This window comes from Arachis ipaensis, chromosome B6 (assembly GCF_059453495.1).
Source record: "Arachis ipaensis isolate K30076 ecotype BB chromosome B6, ASM5945349v1, whole genome shotgun sequence".
NCBI lineage: Eukaryota > Viridiplantae > Streptophyta > Magnoliopsida > Fabales > Fabaceae > Arachis > Arachis ipaensis.
The window spans coordinates 18,484,494-18,498,238 of record NC_142441.1 but is presented as its reverse complement, the minus strand read 5'-3'; the positions used below and the strand labels follow the sequence as shown (position 1 = coordinate 18,498,238).

Below are 13,745 nucleotides of genomic sequence, written 5' to 3'. Positions count from 1 at the left end.
AACACTCTTCATAAAGATTCTAGTGATGCAAGTTGATTTACAATAAATAACAATTAATTAATTATATTTACTGATATGATAAAATAAAAGATCATTAACTAATTATATAAAATTGGCATCTCAATTGATCAAATTTATAAAATTACATATAATATTATATTTTGTTAGACCATATGAGTGTACTAATAATCATCCAAAAAAAATGAATATACTAATTATCAAAAAAGAGAAAGGAACATTCGAATATGACTTGTTTTTTGGCCTTTGACAGCCGAGTATGACTAAGCAAAAATGTTTTAATTTTTGTTCCTCTAAGGAAACAGTCCAACGGTCTAAAATAGGATATTTATGTAAATATTAATTTTTTAAAATGTCATTATATAAAATATGACAACTGCAGAGGTCTTTAATTAAATGATAAAAAATTCGACAACAAAACACAAATAGGCGTCAAAAGTTATGGGTGCATCATTCACCCTGCCAAGTGTAGGCTATAACTTACCATTTATTGGAAGGTAAGTCATTCAGTTGTGTATACTCAGGTTGAGAACTTAGCAAGAGCATTACATAGGTTTCAGATTCTGTAGATTTTGCTTATGTAACTGCCCACCAACATCTTGACCCTTGAACATCCATTACAATTCAGAAGGATAGACTCATCACCTACTTTAGTTTTCTTTTCGCTACGTACCAAGTGAATGCTCATTATAACTAATGTAACATCAACCATCATCTTTCAGAAGTCTCCATTGCAAAAATTTCGACTCAGATAATTGTTATTTGTTAACTCTGCTTGGATCATTACCGCAGTAATAAATTAATAAAATAAAATCAAAGAAATAAAAAGAAGAGTTCACACTCACATGCAGAGTGAGAAAGTACATAACATACAAAGTAGGCATAAAAAAAGAAGTAACAAAAAAAAAAAAAGAACAAAATAAGAGAGACTCACAAAACATAATTTTTACTCTCTCTTCATATTTCTGTATATTTTCTAAGAGTGTTGACAGGTACAGGTAATCCAATTACCTTGTCAGAATAGACCCGATATAATTATATTAGTTACGTATTCAATGGATAATTGGGTGAAATTGGATCAGACCGGATTAAACTCGACCTTATTTGGTTCGAGTATTAGTTCTGATTTATAAAATATGGATACTTCGTTGAGTTGCCATGTCAGCGTGTTGAACACATTTCGGACACAACGCACATAAACACTCATTTGACACGCGTGTCTTCTGTATCCAAACGTGTCCTGTTCAAAAAAATAAAAAAAAATACGGTCCGGACACGCAAAAGTTAAACTTTAGTGATTTTTAGGCTTTACAAAAGTAAAACGGTAAAACCTAAGTCCCTAACTTTTTCCTTTCCACCGTTCCACCCTCTTTGGCTCCACACCCACTCACCCTCTCTTTGTCACTACCGGTCTACCATCACCTCTGGTTGTCGTCGCCGTATAAGTATTAGTCGTCAATCTCCACAACTCTGGTCGTCGTCGCTACTTCTGCCGTGCTCGTCGTCATTGCTCGCTGTTCACCGGTGCTCGCTGCCTGTTCATCGCCTCTCCAGTTGTCGTCTTTCTACTCCATTCCAAGTGAGAGAATGTTTCTCCATGGTTTAATCTTTGAGTCTGTATATGTTTCTCCATGGTTTAATTCTTGATTCTGTATACCCTTCTTTAATCACTTTATATGAATATCTAAGATCAAATAAACAAGTCTACAAAAATTGGACACAGAAATGAAGCACTTGTCAACTCTGTATAGCTGAGAGAACTAAAATAATTGATGAAAAGGATAAATACTCAACGATGAATTAAGTAATTGGAACTTATTTTCGTGATCTATTGATGAAGATATCAACCATATATGATAGAGAAATAATATGACTTTAGATAACTTTTTTCTGTGTACATGTGATATACAAAACTCTTACTATCTCTATTAAGATATAGGAGTTTAGAATTTTATCTTTTGAATACCTATACACTTTAGGACGAAATGCATATCATATGGTTGTTTTTGAAAATACTTATTAGTTTAATATTAATGAATATATTATATTATTAATATATGCGTGTCGTCCTCGTGTTCGACAATTTTTTAGAATTCGCGTGTCGCCGTGTCGCGTGTCGTGTCGTGTCCCGTATCGGTGTCTGTGCTTCATATGTTCTGAAATTGCGAAACCGAAACTAACTCGATTATCCAATTAGGTTTATATTAATTTTTAAAAAATAAAATATATATATATATTCTATTCTCCTCTAATCTTAATTTATAATATTTATTTAAGTATAACTTTGATGATGTATTGTTTTTTATTTATCTTTTTATTATTATATATTATTTGCATAAAATTTTTTTATTTTCGATATATATTTTTAAAATTTTATTTTTATTATTTGAACCGATCCAACCCAAATTTAATCGGTTTGAATTGGTTCGGATTCGTATATGAAAAATCTTAGATTCGAACCAATTCAGACTAAGCGATTTGGTTTTTATTCTTTCCTAAATTCAAACCAACCCAACCCAACCCGTGTCGCTTCTTATATTTTCAATATGTACGAGAATAAGGCAATAAGCACCTAAAGAAAAACCTCTCAAGTTGCTAGTCCCATGTTATCCTAGGAGGTTTATTTTTTATATATAGCCATATAGGTATACACACAAACTGAAGAAAAGTTAAAATTAATTTCTTTCATTATTAATACATGTGTACTAAATGTATTGGTGGTACATGTATTGACACAACAGTGAAACAGCAGAAACATCCTGTTTCAGCGCTCTGTAGTTCACAATTCACATTTCACGTGTATATGTCTTGTTAATCTAGTTCTACACTAAACATTATGTAAACTTAGCTAGCATAACATTCTGACCAAGTAATTATAGGCATTTAGGAGAGGCATGGTTACAGCAAAGACACTTGTGCATATGCTTATATTATAGAACTTCATTAACTCCTCTTTCATCCCAAAAAGAGAAAAGCAAAATCTATCCATGATATGGATAAGATTGCATTTTCCTTGAGAGGTATTCATGAGATGGATCCAGTCTTCAATTTAGGCATCTTCTGCTTGACAAAGAAGGCGGATAGCACGCTTTTGCTGCGATTGGGAACTTGGAGCGTCTCCGGCTGATTTCGAATGTCAAATGACCTGAAACCTGTCGTGGGTTTGGAACCCTCAAATGCATCCTGCAGATATAAACTATCACAACTTCATCATATAACTCCAATGCATCTCACAATATTTTCCCAGTCTAACAGAATTACATAAAATGGAAAAAAGAAGTTTCTTTTGTTTTTGCCATTAGAATAAATTATGCATCTCACTTTGATAAGTCATCCACTAGTATGTTGGGATCATATCCATTTACAACATAAATATAATGAGTAAGAAGCAGAGATTTAGCATAACTATCCGTATGAGATATAGTAGATAAGCAACCATACAGCAGCTTTAAATGTATATGGCCATCACACCACCAACCTGCTTTTGCAGATAAAGTTCACAGCACGCAAAAGCCATGAAAATTGCCCTCAACTATCATTTTATTTCCAAAATTCACACTTTTTGAACATATCATAAGTAACTTATCAACTGAAGCAATGACCTTAATCCCTAAAAGTCATAGAATGTCTTATCCTAGAAAAGTAAACAACTAAGGAACCTTAAACCATTAGTCAAGTACTCAGTTATCAATCCAAACTGCAGCACAAGATTTTTATCCTAGAGCTTATAAAACAACAATGCATGAAGATCAACAACTTCTAGAAAACACTCAAGAAAATAGCAAAACATGGTTCAAAGTACACAAACGACATTCGCATTTCCTGAAGAATAATAACATTACCCTGCCCATGACACCTGTAGTCTGGATGGCTGTAGTATAATTAGGAATTCCATTTGGTAATTGAGTTTGTGCTGCAGGTTTCATCCGTGTACTCTCTTCATTGTCTACATGTAATTCAGAATCATAAGGAGCTATTATTTCCACAGGACAGGAGAAAAAAAAATCAGATACCCTAATCAAGCGATCTATACAATATTCAGAGCTCCTAAGGATACCTAAAAGGTGAAAAACTCCAGATGTCTTGGCAGAAAAATTTGGGTCCTTCGTTCTGCAAAAGCAGATGACATAAAAGTGGAAACATGTAAGGAAACACTCTATAAACTAAGCAAAAGTAGCTGTCAACCATGGACCGCGGTCTTACTTTGCTGAAGCATGGGATGTCCGTTTTTTCAAGGTAGACTTAGTTTCTGATGCTAAATGCCATGAAAGGGTCTTTGCCACAGGGGTACCTACATACAATGGTACACCATCAGATGAATACTATGATTCCCGCTTGCCATTAAACTTCATGAGGAGAGGGGGAAGGGTGGGGGACCACACCTGAAGATTGAAGACGATTTCTGGTTTGAATTTGATTTTGTCTTGCATCCATCTTGTTGCGTGGACTGAAATGTACCTTTCTATTGACATGATCTAGCTTACATTGTAAATGAAGGGAAACAAAAAAGAGAGAATCATAAGTAAAAGAAAAATTTAAAGATCTTCCGTGTGAACAATTACTTCTAGCAGAAAAGAAAAGTGGTAAATCCTACTCGGCAAAATATAGTGTTTATGGTGTCTAGGAATGAAAGCCAACAACTGCTGTTGCCGTAGACCTTCCTTGTCGGTGTAAATTTTGCATGTAAGAAGTCTCTACACATAACCAAATAAATCACATAAATTCCAATTGAAAGTGGTTTAATTTGTTTGAACAAGATATCTAAAAAATGTGTTACCTGATTCAGAGTAGATATCTTCAAGTCCATGGTTGAGACATCCAATGTTTGCTGGTCAAGAAGGTCAGTTAACTTGTAAGCAACGGTTCCAAGATGATCAACGGCATTCACAAGGGCTCTTACAGCATAATCTTTCAAGTTATCAAGCACCCTGATGGATAAGTAAAATATGCCTCAGGATAAGTTCACGCAGTAGCTTAACTTGAAACAACCAACCCTACTGTCGCTACTAATACAGATTCACTCTATATCCTATTAAGGATGGCAGGATCCCATGATATCGACATTATCGAGTCAGACCAGTTTTAAACAATGTTCTTTACGTGTTCACTTGCAGAGCAATTCGAAGTTTATTACTTTGTTATTAGACTTTTAGTGATCTTTTTATTGATTTTATTAATACTTTCATTTATTGAATGCTAAATTCATAAAATGTTAGGCATAACAATTCACAACTTGGCGAAAACTAACTAGCAGAGTACTAATTGTTGCAGGTAACTAACCATTCAGAATAAAAATATAGTATTGATCAAATTAGCATACATAGATACTTACATTTGTTTGTGATCACTATTGAGATAAGACTTTTCACAGTATTCGGCAGCAGAATAAAGTTGCGGCCTCAGGTTCTTCAGTTCCTGAAATCACCACAATTATATTATGAGGGTCAGCACTCAGAACTGCATCTCAAATTGAAAACTTGAGAGAGAGTGAAAATTATGACAGATAAGGACTCTCAATGGTGTGAAATAGAGAGAAAGATAGATCTGGTGAGGCATGAGTATGAGGACAACCTGCAAGGCGAAGACGAAGTTCTTGCTTCGCTCCATTGACACTTCGTCGAATGTGGTGGCCCTCTGCTGCTCCATCACCATGATTATGATTATGCGTCCTAAGCTCAGCTCAAACAACTCATAAGAATACGATTATTTGATTGATGCGATGAAATTGAAATGAAGAAAGAATCTAAGTAAGGAAGAAGGAGTCAGTGAGTCACTCGCAAGGGAAGGAATATTAGCTTTCTTAGTTGTAACGACAGCGAGCATTTCATTGCAAAAAGACATCTCTGCCCCTTATTTAGATGGCGACTGCACTTCTGCTCTTGAGATTGACCCTTGTTTTACCTTTACACCAAATCTTCTCCCCTTTCTTACTCCTTACTTCAAATAATAATAATACCTTATGTTATTGAACGATATTGAGAATTGATCCATTGTGGCATTGTCCCAAGGAGAAGGACATGCACGCTACTAAACAATAGTATTTTTATTCTCAGAATCTCTCCCAACTCAGTAGGTAAAGGATTAATCCATCGCGGTACTGAGTTCTATTTAAGAATTTGTCATTTACCAATAAATTGCTGCATGCACAAGCCAACTAGTAAACTAACTACTAGACCAACCAATTTGATTTATGGTATTTTAATTTAATCCAGCTAGAACAATCGCTTCATTTGTATTTTGTGGGTACAACTTTCATCAAGGTAAGGTGTACCCACCACTCAGGGTCTCCTTTTTTTTTTCTTAGGATATGGGCTAAGATGGCCTAGGCCTAAGCCCAAAATGATATTATTCTACTCCGGTAACAAAAAAACATGTGACTGATTGCATTATTACCCGTAAAATATTCAATTATTTCTAATAAAATTCTTGTAAAAGGCTAATTAAATTAAAACCTATAAATTTGAAGGGGGAAAATGTATTTGAGAAGAAGATAGGAAAATCCGTAAAAAAAGAACAAAAAAAAAAAAAAAAGAAGACAGCATACGCCCCAAAAGAATCTAAGTTGTCCTCAGTCATCACCAGTAATTATTCAGATGATGTTCTTTTCTTGTTATGTCTATCCCGTTGTCTTTGTCTCTGTCGTTATCTTGGCGCTCTGATAAAACGAGGGGAGAAAGGGGTAAAATCATAATCCAACCAATCACATATTTTCCCTCTTGATTTACTTTGATAATTCCGATTATCCACAACCTCACAAGCATCAAAGATAACACAAACACAATCTTATTCGCGCCAATAATGTTCACGTCCCTCCTTCATCGATTCTCCCCTCACTATAATTTCCCCACAGAAATTCAAATAAAAATAATGACATTTTCTCGCTTAATTTTCGTTTGAACTCATTGTCTCCGCTGGGAAAAAAAAATCATTCTAAGCTTTGTCGTCCATGACCATGGCACTCGTTATCCATTCCTCCGAAATGTTCATTGCCCCCAAATTTCCGTGTAATCCGAATCCAAACCCTATCAAATTCCACAGCTTTAAGCCCGTGGCAGTTAGGTCAAGTGCAAGAGGATTAAAAGCTTGTTGTGAAGTGAAGGATTGTGCGGTTTTGGAATTGGAACAGAATTTGAGGTTGTACGGTGAGTTCTCGGGTGCTGTGAAGTTGGGGAGGAAAGAAGAAGAGGAGGAAAAGCAGAAGTACTACGTGAATATGGGATATGCCATCCGAACTCTGAGGGAAGATTTTCCCCAAATCTTCTTCAAGGAACCTAGCTTCGATGTCTACAGGTGATTTCCCTTTAGCTTTTGCTCCCTGATTTTGCATTTTATAGTGGTTGGTTTTATGGAAGGTAAGATTTGTATTGACCGGAAAGATAGGTAGTTAGTTGTGCTTTCTAATTCTAGAAAGTTCAGTTTGTTATTTCTGTTAAACTCGTAAACTCTGCTCTGATTCAATTATTGAAAGTTGATCATTTATTGAAATTCTCTCATAACATTGCATTGAAACATATCACGTCTTTGTTAGTCGGATTATCATCTGCAAATATCACGCTCTAGATTTCCAACCTTGGACGTGAAGTGTGTGTGTTATAGTGCTAGAGGTTTCATATTGCTTGAAGATGTAGTCTTGATAACTTTTGTAACTAATCAGTTATCATTACGTGATCTTTGATATGTTATGCTAAATTTGCCATGACTTCTTGCAGGGATGATATTGTATTTAAAGATCCTTTGAATACCTTTGTTGGCATCCAGAAATACAAATCGCTGTTGTGGGCATTACGATTTCATGGCAGAATATTTTTCCGAGCTTTGTCGATTGACGTAATCAGTGTGTGGCAGCCTGTTGAGAATGTGATCATGGTTCGGTGGAGTGTTCACGGGATTCTGCGAATTCCATGGGAGAGTCGTGGTAGGTTTGATGGGACCTCTGAGTACAAACTTGACAGGAAAGGCAAGATTTATGAGCACCGGGTTGACAACATTGCTCCAAATACACCTCATCATAAATTTAGAGTGCTAAGAGTGGAAGAATTGATTCAATCCATTGGCTGCCCCTCAACCCCAAAACCAACTTATTTTGAAACATCGTCATCTACAAATAGAACTTGATGTTGCTCAAGTTCTTCAGTTTTGGTGTAATGTTGTAGACTGATGTTTATGTAAATATAGAGATAGATATTTGGCATATCAAAGATAAGATTTGTCTTTTGCAGTATCTGGATACATGGTGTGCTCAAGTCTATTGGCTCCACGACAGGATGTTTGTTGGATGCTGTAATTAGTAGAGTTAGAAAAGCCTTGTATAGTAGTAAGTTTGTAAAATGCTATTGCAGGATCTCCCCTCTTGTATCTATAGATTCGATAAGCAAATTTTGTAGCTGTGTTAGCAGTTAAGTTTATTAAATATGTGAACAATTAGGAAAATATTTTGTGCCAATTAGGTTTTAGATAATCTAATATTCATTTTACACGTGCGATTTGCTGCTTCATTTAACTGTTATTTTCTACTTATCAGTATCAAAGCTATGAAATGGAGATACTTACCGGCATATGCAAGGTTATGTGTTGAAAACAACTGCTAGTATATTCAATACAAATATATGTACAAACATACATATCAACATACGTGCCTCCAAAAACAGAAAACTATGTTAACAGAGAGGTCCATCATGGATTCAAATCTAACATAACCATAAGTATTTAAGAATTCTAGACTTGGCCATTTATGGATGAACTATATCCAGTTTGATCATCGTAGTACTTGGACCACAACATGACACCCCCATACTTTGTGGCACCCTTAATTACCGGAAGTACTTCTGATGTCAGGTTACTTGGCGAAATGAAGCCGCTTCCAGCTGCCTGTGGTGCTGCTGGGAGGCCTAAGAATATTTTAGTGGCAGGTACTTGTGTAGTCCATTGCTTCCATGCATTCTCAAGATTGGCAATGCCTCCAGAAGAGTACTGACATGGAGGATTGTTGTAGAACTGAATCCAAACATAGTCGAAAAGACCGGTCTGAAGGGCATTTCCAAGCCATGCATCAGGGAAAGGACATTGAGGTGCTGCAGTCAAGTAAACCTTCTTGCCTTTGTTGTTGTATCCTGAAAGATACCTTGCAAGCTCATCCCAATGTTGGTTTGTTCCTCCTTCAATGTCAAAGTCAATGCCATCCAAAACAGCCTCGCCTAGTGGACGTGTCGATGACTGTCCTCCCAAGAAGTTATTCCAAAGGAAAGTGGCAAGTTGCCTAGCATCCTCTGTTGATGCAAGGGTGTAGCCTCCAGGTCCTCCTCCAATTGAAAGCAAAACTCTGATGCCTTTGGCTTGACACTGCTTTATGTCGGTGCTTAAATTCGCGCAGCCATTGTTGCTGTATGGATCACAATGGCCTGCAAGGTTTAGCCTGGGAATTCGTCCATTGCCAAAACTGTAAAGAAAAGCAATGTTCACATACTCATAGTTTCCTGTGGCACAAGTTTCTGCCAAGGTACCTTCATTTCCATTCTGACCCCAATAAATGGAAATTCCCCCAGCATCAGATCCCACTGTTAGGATGAATATCACCATTGAGAAAATTGGTATATAAGTTGTTGCCATGGTACGTGGTTTGATTGCTCTCTTTTGAAGTGTTAAAGCTTGTTTTAGATAGTAGTGCAATGTTACTTGTCTACGTTAATGTTATGCTTATATAGCTTAAATTTTCCAATTTTCTTTGACAGTAACAATGTTTGGTTATGCAAATAATGAGCGTGCCTTAATGCGGTGGAATTGTAAATTTTGTTTCACACGATTGTTTGAGTCTTAACAAAGTAAAATCAGCTAGAACATTGCCTTGTCTATTGTTTAATTGTTTTACTTTACAACGTACGCCATCGGAAGGGCCTGAAGTAGATAAATTTTAAGGGACTACTAGTGTGTCATATGTGTGTGTGTGTAGTTTAGATAGTATGTAGTTTATATGATTTATCCTGAATTTTGTTGGTGAGGAATCTTGAAAGAGGATATTTTAAAATCTGAAATCTGCATTGCTCTGGTCAACGTCCACAGTATTTCAGTGTCATAAAAAATGATCTTGAATGTCCTTATGATAATATAAATATAGGTATTAGACGAGAATGTATATAAAGAAAACCAAGAGAAATCACGCATATATCTATTTTACAAGCAATGATGGATGAGTAATTTATTGTGTTTCGGCTTCATAGAGAGTGCTATATATGGCAACGCTCTTGATTAATTAACTAGAACATTAACAAGATATACAAGAGAGGGAGCATTAATAATAATAACTTTTCACCAACTAAACTCAAAACATTAATTTATTGAAGCAAAAGTTAAATCAAATACAACAAATTTGGTATACATGACGCTCGTGCGTTTTATTTATTATTATATATGAATTGCCCGAACCAAAATAATATATCGTACAAATAGAATGAAATGATGGTGATTCACTTTATCAAATTAGTTAATATCGTATCAGAACTGTTTTTCAAGGTAGTTGATTACTTTTTTATCCACTTGAAAAGCTTTAGTCAAAACTTCAGGAGAAATAGGTGGAGTGGATCCAAAAACAGCATTTGCAATTGTGATAACACCTGGATTCTGACTGCTAAGACCAGAAATAGCAACAGCGTTGCCATAACCCACGTTGAATTGGAAATGAATGAGACCAATTGGGAACACAAACACATCACCCTTGTTGAGCACTTTAGTAAAAAGACGGTTGGTGTTGTTTTGATTGGAAGTGACAAATCCAACAAAGAGAGTGCCTTCAACAACAGTCAAAATCTCTGTGGCTCGAGGGTGAGTGTGAGGAGGGATTAAACCCTTAGGTGCAAAATCTAGGCGAGCAAGTGATATGCCGAGTGTGTTAAGTCCGGGTAGTTCGTTAACACTGACAGGAGTCACGTTTGAGCCAAGTTTGTTGACAACATTCCCAGGATCTACATGCTTGAAGAAATCTTCAGCTACTACAACTTTAGGGTCTTTGCAAAAGTTTCCATTCACAAATACTGCAAAATAAGAAATTAAGAAGAATTAATTATAACGATGCTTAACCATATATATTGAAAGGAGTTTGATACTTGAGTATGTAATGATATATACCAGCATTTTGGGTGTCATTGAGAGCCACACAGAAATCTTGCAGTGGACTGGGATCATAGGCTGATGCAAAAGAGGATGCCAAAGCCAACAAACCAACAAGGAAGTAGATTGCTTTCATTTTGTGCCTCTTGATATACCTTTAAATTGATGCTATGTATGTAATTGCTAATCTCTTATGAATGATGCTATGTATGTAATTGCTTAATTAGTTGTGGTGAGACTTGATGAATTTGTTGAATGGGAAGCTTGCTATTTAAAGGGAGGAGTCATTGAATTGGCCTGCAAATTAACGTTGTTGCATCTAATAATTGCTGAACCATTCTATACCAACTATGTATGTGCTTGTTCAAAGAATATATTAAACTTGTCACGTTAGCTCCAAAAAAAAAATGAACAATTGATCAATTATTTTTCAAATTGCTTGTCTTAGGACTTGGTCTCAGTTATTGAGACTTGGTAGCTGAAATTTACAATGCCTTTTAGAACAAGTAAATACATCATATTATATTTCTTGGTTGCCTCTCTTCCAAGTTTATCTATTAATTGACCAAACATGTAGTTTATACTATTTATATATTATAATATGAAAATTTCCTAAAGCAGCAGTTGGGGAAAAAGGGATATAGTCATAAGGAAAAGAAAGAGACCATTTCAGATTCACACATGATGTCCCCAAATTGGAACAAATGGCAATCCAAAATTGTGAACTGATTTGTTGCTTTTTTAACTAATTTGACAGTAAAATATTATCCCCATAATATTGTGTGAGCTCGCTTAGGGCCTTATTAATTCCTTCTGGAGAAAGATATTCGTATTATTTTAACTACAAGTTGTGGCCTCAGCTATACACAGTTATAAATTTTTTTTATTTATATTATTTAAATATAATATTTATGAAAATATATAATTTGTAGTGTTATACACAACATTTTATATCCCGGATACAGTATTTAAAAACTAGTTAAAGGCACATTTCGGAGACACTGCACCAAAAATATGATACATAAAGTTAAAAAACGGCAAATCGTATATCGAAAATATGCTCAAAAATCAATTCTGGGCACAGTATCTAGAATATATGTATTATTGTAACAATTGAACTATAATGTTACGTATTCGTATGATTAATTAAATATCTAATTTGAAAAAAAAAAAAAATTTAAATTTTTAATTAAAAAATAATAATTTAAAATTTTAAAATTATCTAAGATATGTGCGAAACTTTATTATACATCGATGTAATGTTTTGTACAATATTTAGTTGATTTGATTTTAATTTAAATTAACCATTTAATTTAATCAAATAAAAATAAATATACTTATATTATTATACTTGTACGATTATTTATGAGCACTGCCAAATTAATTTTAAAAACTAACATTAATAGATTAAGTTATGTGTGTATAAAAAAATTGGCTACATTCTATGGACATGATTTAATCTAATAATGTGACCTTTTATATTGGTATATGATAAGATAGTATATATATGATATAAAATTAATTTAATAATATCACAAAATAATATTAAGAAGGTAATAGTTTTATTAAAAATAGTATTTTTTAATTATCAAATATTCATCCAATATTTGTACTCATAGTCAATTATTTTATTAAAATTAATGTGGCAGTACTCATACGAATATAATAATACAAGTATATTTATTTTTATTAGATTAAATTAAATTATTAATTTAAATTATAATTATCTAAATTTTAAATTAAATATTTTATAATTTTATAATTTAAAATTATTTGAATAAAATTAAATGAAATAAAAAATAAAAATCAAACTAACTTAACACTGTCCAAAATATTATATCAACGTATAAAAGGTTTTTGCACATATTTTAGATAATTTTAAATTGTTAATTTTTTAATTAAAAATTTAAATCGTTAATTTTTTTCAAATCGAATATTTAATTAACTATATAAATACAATAATACGAATACATAATATTATAGTTAAATTGTTACAATAATACATGTATCTCGGGTATTGTGCTTAAAATTTGTTTATGAGCATATCTCAGGCAAGTATGCAGTACCCGATTTGCCATTTTGTAGTATTCCAGTTGCACTCGAAATGTGCTTTTAACTTTATGTATCAACAGTGTATTCGAGATGTGTCTTTAACTAGTTTTAGACATTGTACTCGAAATATGAGATGTTGTGCATGTAGGTAAAGAATAAAGCTCTACATTTAAACAAAATACTTCACCAAGTATAACTAAGTTGTTATAACAACTTTTCAAATCACGCGCTTCTTTCTCCTTCTCCTTCTCCTTTCCCGTTTTCTTCTCCTTCTCCTTCATTGTTCTCTGTTTCCTTTTCCTCCTCCTTCTCCTTCTTCTTCTTTTTCTTCTTCCAAATTCGCACACGCAGGTTCTTCTTCAATGTTGTGTCTTCTTCTTCTGCTTCGTTATCGTCATCACCAATAATACCAACATTTTGTGAACATCTTTATTAGTTTTGATTTTCTCTGCTATCATCATTAAATAATTTCGGTTCATTTCTTAATTTATTTTGGTTCATTTGTGTGTTAATTGAGGTTCACTTGATGCTGCTGATAAGTATTGACCAAATTTTTTATTCTTTAAATAATTTCG

At 34.0% G+C, this 13,745-nt stretch overlaps 4 protein-coding genes across 4 annotated transcripts; 1 reads left to right on the top strand and 3 right to left on the bottom strand.

Annotated features, from left to right (window-relative positions):
• Nucleotides 1–2,677: 2,677 nt before the first annotated feature.
• LOC107645732 (protein ABIL1) lies at nucleotides 2,678–6,086 on the bottom strand. Its single transcript, XM_016349818.3, has 9 exons — nucleotides 5,590–6,086; nucleotides 5,351–5,433; nucleotides 4,796–4,946; nucleotides 4,613–4,712; nucleotides 4,401–4,493; nucleotides 4,222–4,309; nucleotides 4,076–4,128; nucleotides 3,861–3,964; nucleotides 2,678–3,201 (listed from the first exon to the last, which is right to left on the bottom strand). The coding sequence occupies exons 1-9, from the start codon at nucleotides 5,668–5,670 to the stop codon at nucleotides 3,043–3,045; spliced, it is 912 nt and encodes a 303-aa protein (XP_016205304.1). The 5' UTR covers nucleotides 5,671–6,086; the 3' UTR covers nucleotides 2,678–3,042.
• Nucleotides 6,087–6,615: 529 nt separating this feature from the next.
• Nucleotides 6,616–8,448, top strand: LOC107645733 (uncharacterized). Its single transcript, XM_016349819.3, has 2 exons — nucleotides 6,616–7,308; nucleotides 7,728–8,448. The coding sequence occupies exons 1-2, from the start codon at nucleotides 6,965–6,967 to the stop codon at nucleotides 8,131–8,133; spliced, it is 750 nt and encodes a 249-aa protein (XP_016205305.1). The 5' UTR covers nucleotides 6,616–6,964; the 3' UTR covers nucleotides 8,134–8,448.
• Nucleotides 8,449–8,733: 285 nt separating this feature from the next.
• LOC107646397 (hevamine-A-like) lies at nucleotides 8,734–9,636 on the bottom strand. Its single transcript, XM_021104155.2, has one exon. The coding sequence runs from the start codon at nucleotides 9,622–9,624 to the stop codon at nucleotides 8,734–8,736; it is 891 nt and encodes a 296-aa protein (XP_020959814.1). The 5' UTR covers nucleotides 9,625–9,636.
• Nucleotides 9,637–10,328: 692 nt separating this feature from the next.
• Nucleotides 10,329–11,370, bottom strand: LOC107645734 (germin-like protein subfamily 1 member 7). Its single transcript, XM_016349820.3, has 2 exons — nucleotides 11,137–11,370; nucleotides 10,329–11,042 (listed from the first exon to the last, which is right to left on the bottom strand). The coding sequence occupies exons 1-2, from the start codon at nucleotides 11,252–11,254 to the stop codon at nucleotides 10,507–10,509; spliced, it is 654 nt and encodes a 217-aa protein (XP_016205306.1). The 5' UTR covers nucleotides 11,255–11,370; the 3' UTR covers nucleotides 10,329–10,506.
• Between the last annotated feature and the right edge of the window lie 2,375 nt (nucleotides 11,371–13,745).

Bases quoted from the DNA above. Each gene is read 5' to 3' on its own strand.
- LOC107645732 (XM_016349818.3), bottom strand. From the start codon at position 5,670: ATGGTGATGGAGCAGCAGAGGGCCACCACATTCGACGAAGTGTCAATG. The intron at 5,434-5,589 runs GTTGTCCTCATA...TGGTGATTTCAG, and splicing joins ACTTCGTCTTCGCCTTGCAG to GAACTGAAGAACCTGAGGCC. The intron at 4,129-4,221 runs GTAAGACCGCGG...CTGCTTTTGCAG, and splicing joins ACATCCCATGCTTCAGCAAA to AACGAAGGACCCAAATTTTT.
- LOC107645733 (XM_016349819.3), top strand. From the start codon at position 6,965: ATGACCATGGCACTCGTTATCCATTCCTCCGAAATGTTCATTGCCCCC. The intron at 7,309-7,727 runs GTGATTTCCCTT...GACTTCTTGCAG, and splicing joins CCTAGCTTCGATGTCTACAG to GGATGATATTGTATTTAAAG.
- LOC107645734 (XM_016349820.3), bottom strand. From the start codon at position 11,254: ATGAAAGCAATCTACTTCCTTGTTGGTTTGTTGGCTTTGGCATCCTCT. The intron at 11,043-11,136 runs GTATATATCATT...CTTATTTTGCAG, and splicing joins CAATGACACCCAAAATGCTG to TATTTGTGAATGGAAACTTT.
- LOC107646397 (XM_021104155.2), bottom strand. From the start codon at position 9,624: ATGGCAACAACTTATATACCAATTTTCTCAATGGTGATATTCATCCTA.